The sequence below is a fragment of the Drosophila teissieri genome, chromosome 3R, assembly GCF_016746235.2.
Source record: "Drosophila teissieri strain GT53w chromosome 3R, Prin_Dtei_1.1, whole genome shotgun sequence".
In the NCBI taxonomy this organism is placed as follows: Eukaryota; Metazoa; Arthropoda; class Insecta; order Diptera; family Drosophilidae; genus Drosophila; species Drosophila teissieri.
The window spans coordinates 24,785,550-24,788,497 of record NC_053032.1 but is presented as its reverse complement, the minus strand read 5'-3'; the positions used below and the strand labels follow the sequence as shown (position 1 = coordinate 24,788,497).

Genomic DNA, 2,948 nt, shown 5'->3' with positions numbered 1-2,948 from the left:
GTGTGGCATTAATGAGACACCGGCCATTTGTTTTGCCATTTTTTAGCCATTGCCGTCTGACAATGAAACCGAACTTTGGTTGCCTTACAAATTGGAAACTTAACTGAACTGTTCTGAACCCCCTCCCCCCTCATGTTGCATGTGAATATGAATACCCCTCGTTGGCAGTGATCATTTCAATTGTGGCAATCGTAAAGTTTTATGGATATTGTAACACATCGACATCGCAGCAATTAGAGGCGCATTATGTGGGCTTCGAATAAGTTCGGATCTGGGGATTTAGTGCCTGCGATAGAAGAGCCGAGTGGTGCCAGGCTTTAGCGGAACTGTTTATTACCATAAATAATTGTCAACGCCAGCGGAGAAACGTCAACTGATATACTGTCATGCCCTGATCTCGGTTTTTGGCGTTCGCTGGGTTCGGTCTGTGTGCATTTGGCCCGGTATTCATTTCAGCTAACTGCACACTTGAAAGGCCCCAAGCCGCCAAACCGATGACTGCGATGACTACGCCGCACCCTGACGTCACTTTTGGGTGGGTGCAGCAGTGCAACAGTGCAGCAGTGCAGCAGTGCAGCAGTGCGGCAGCCACAACTGGTGCAGCATCAACTGCAACAACTTATGACTACATGCTGCCCTGCATTGCTCATAATAAAGTCATTAGAATGTAATGTTTTTTTTTTAAGGCGTTAATAGTTTAGTTCCGCTGCATTGAGTGCGCGACTTGTGGTTCCACAACTTCCGCATAGAACAAATTGGTTGGGAATTGGGCATTAGCCATGCACTTATGTATATGCATACAGCGCAGCGCTAATCGGGCATATCTTTCTGGGGTGGGGCCACAAAAAATGTAACAATTTATAAATGCACTTAGGGGCATGAATTGCTTAACTTTCATGATTAGGATTATTCTTGAAATGGCAAAGGCTGATCACAAAGAGCTATGCAGAGTAAAACGCATTGTGATTACTCAGTGTTGTTGGCTCAACTTGATTTTATTTGTTGCCAGATTAGTTCATCTGTTCCAATTAATAGTCATCCGTATAACTCACTGGCATCGGTTCCGTGACCTCGTCGTCATCGGCATAATAGTCCGGTTCCGAGACGGTATTCCTTGCCGGAACCACATAGCAAGTGTTGCGACATTGGCTATCGGTGGCAAAACGATTGGGATTTCCTCCGCAGCCGCTGTACTCATACTCTGTGCATCTGTTGGTTATAATGCTGTAGCCATATACCTTGATATGTTGTTTGCATGCGCCATAACTGGGTATAAACAGACATTTTTCTGCAGAAATCAATCATATTGTACCGGTGTGATTTCAAAATAAATGCCTTACCTTGGCGTACCTTGTAGCTGCCAAACTTTGTTACATGTCGCACATCGAGGTCTCGCATTTTACCCTGTCCATGCACTGGGGTTGTGCAGAAAAATCCCCAGAGTAGCATAAAGTAGATGAGATTGCTCCACATGGCTGGGAACTTGCATCCTAAATGCACTTGCGATATGAGAATTATTGCTATTAGCACCAGCAGCGCAGCCAATTTGATTTTAATGTCGAATTTAACGACTCACACAATATTTTACCAAGCGTAAAATAGAAGTTATTTTTTACAAGTAAAAATATCCATGTAAGATATAAATTTAACAGCTTTCAGCAGTGATCTAATCCAAACAAATTAACCACATGGGGCCATTATAATGCCTTGTAAGTAATGAATTATTTTCAGTGCATTGGCTGCAGATGAGGCGCTTCTTCTGATTGCAAACTAATTTCGTTCTCACAGAACGTCAGCCCAAAATGATGACGCTGAACCGAGTTGAACCGATCCAAACTGATTGAAGTGCAGCTCAAATTGAAAGATTGAGTGCCCGGCCGTCCAGTCTGTTTGTGTCCGTCAGTCAGTCCGTCCACGTGTCCAACTGGGCTCCATGTGTCGTCCAATGGTCTATCTATAGAGCTGGGATGGCAAAAGGGGCACTCAGTCAGCCAGTGTCAGTCAGTCAGTCTGGTGGCAGACAAAATGTTGCTAACGATGCTGCTGCTGCTGCTGTTGTTGCTGCTGCTGCTGCTGCTGCTGACTTTGGGCCAAGTCGACTCTTTGGGCTATCTCGTGTCATTGTCGCACGACTCACGACGGTGATAAATAATCATCAGTCAGTCAGCGGTGCAGTCAAGTGCTCCATGGCTCCTGCTTTTCTTCCAGTTGCGGCTCTCTAATTAAGCCTGGCTGCAATTGCACGTACTTGTAATTGCATAAAGGGTAACGGTACAGGTTACCATATGCTATATGGTACAAGGCTATATGGTATATATTGGTATATGTATGAATCCCTCAGACAAGGAGGCCGTGCCCATCGATTTGCGATTACTATATGTATGTATGTACTTGCCCACTGGTTATTATCGCCATCGGTTTCTGGACCTTGCTGTTTTTGGTTAACTGCAAAGCGGCACCGACTGATAGCGCACAACTTGGCAATGACATTTCAATGCATTTATGATGTTTATCTTGCAGCGCAGAGACGTTGGGAGCAGTTGGGAGCAGTCCTAGTACCACAGATACCATGCCAATTGTCAAGTAACTGGTGGCCAGAAGGGGGGCCCAAACAGGCGGTGGGGTGGATGATGGGGCTGGAGCTCTCTTTCGCTGCACTGATTTAGATAAATTGCGCACGTTTTCTAAGGCAGGGCCGGGTTTTGGCGGAGTTCGTTGTTGTTATCAAAACAACTTCATCAACGACTCATTGATCTTGCGGTCAGGTTCATTTCGTATATTTTCCGTTGGCCAGCTTAATTGGCCAAAAACGGTGATGGCCATTTGATAGAGGCCGAACCATAAGCAGTTTTTAATTAGGATCGACTGGGTTTTCGAGATTTTCGAGAGGCGAGCCCCCTCTTTAACAAAGGATGCCGATGGAGCAGCCGCACCAGCACCAGCCGCAT

General features: G+C 45.6%; 1 protein-coding gene across 1 annotated transcript; it reads right to left on the bottom strand.

The window, feature by feature from the left end:
* Window positions 1-966: 966 nt before the first annotated feature.
* On the bottom strand, window positions 967-1,491 carry LOC122621657 (kunitz-type serine protease inhibitor C6). Its single transcript, XM_043799597.1, has 2 exons — window positions 1,341-1,491; window positions 967-1,288 (listed from the first exon to the last, which is right to left on the bottom strand). Exons 1-2 carry the CDS (start codon window positions 1,471-1,473, stop codon window positions 1,029-1,031), a joined length of 393 nt encoding a protein of 130 aa, XP_043655532.1. The 5' UTR covers window positions 1,474-1,491; the 3' UTR covers window positions 967-1,028.
* Between the last annotated feature and the right edge of the window lie 1,457 nt (window positions 1,492-2,948).

What these genes read in the sequence shown, in the direction of transcription:
- LOC122621657 (XM_043799597.1), bottom strand. Translation starts at nt 1,473, where the DNA reads ATGTGGAGCAATCTCATCTACTTTATGCTACTCTGGGGATTTTTCTGC. An exon ending in CAGCTACAAGGTACGCCAAG is followed by an intron (nt 1,289 to 1,340) that starts GTAAGGCATTTA and finishes TGATTTCTGCAG; the next exon opens with AAAAATGTCTGTTTATACCC.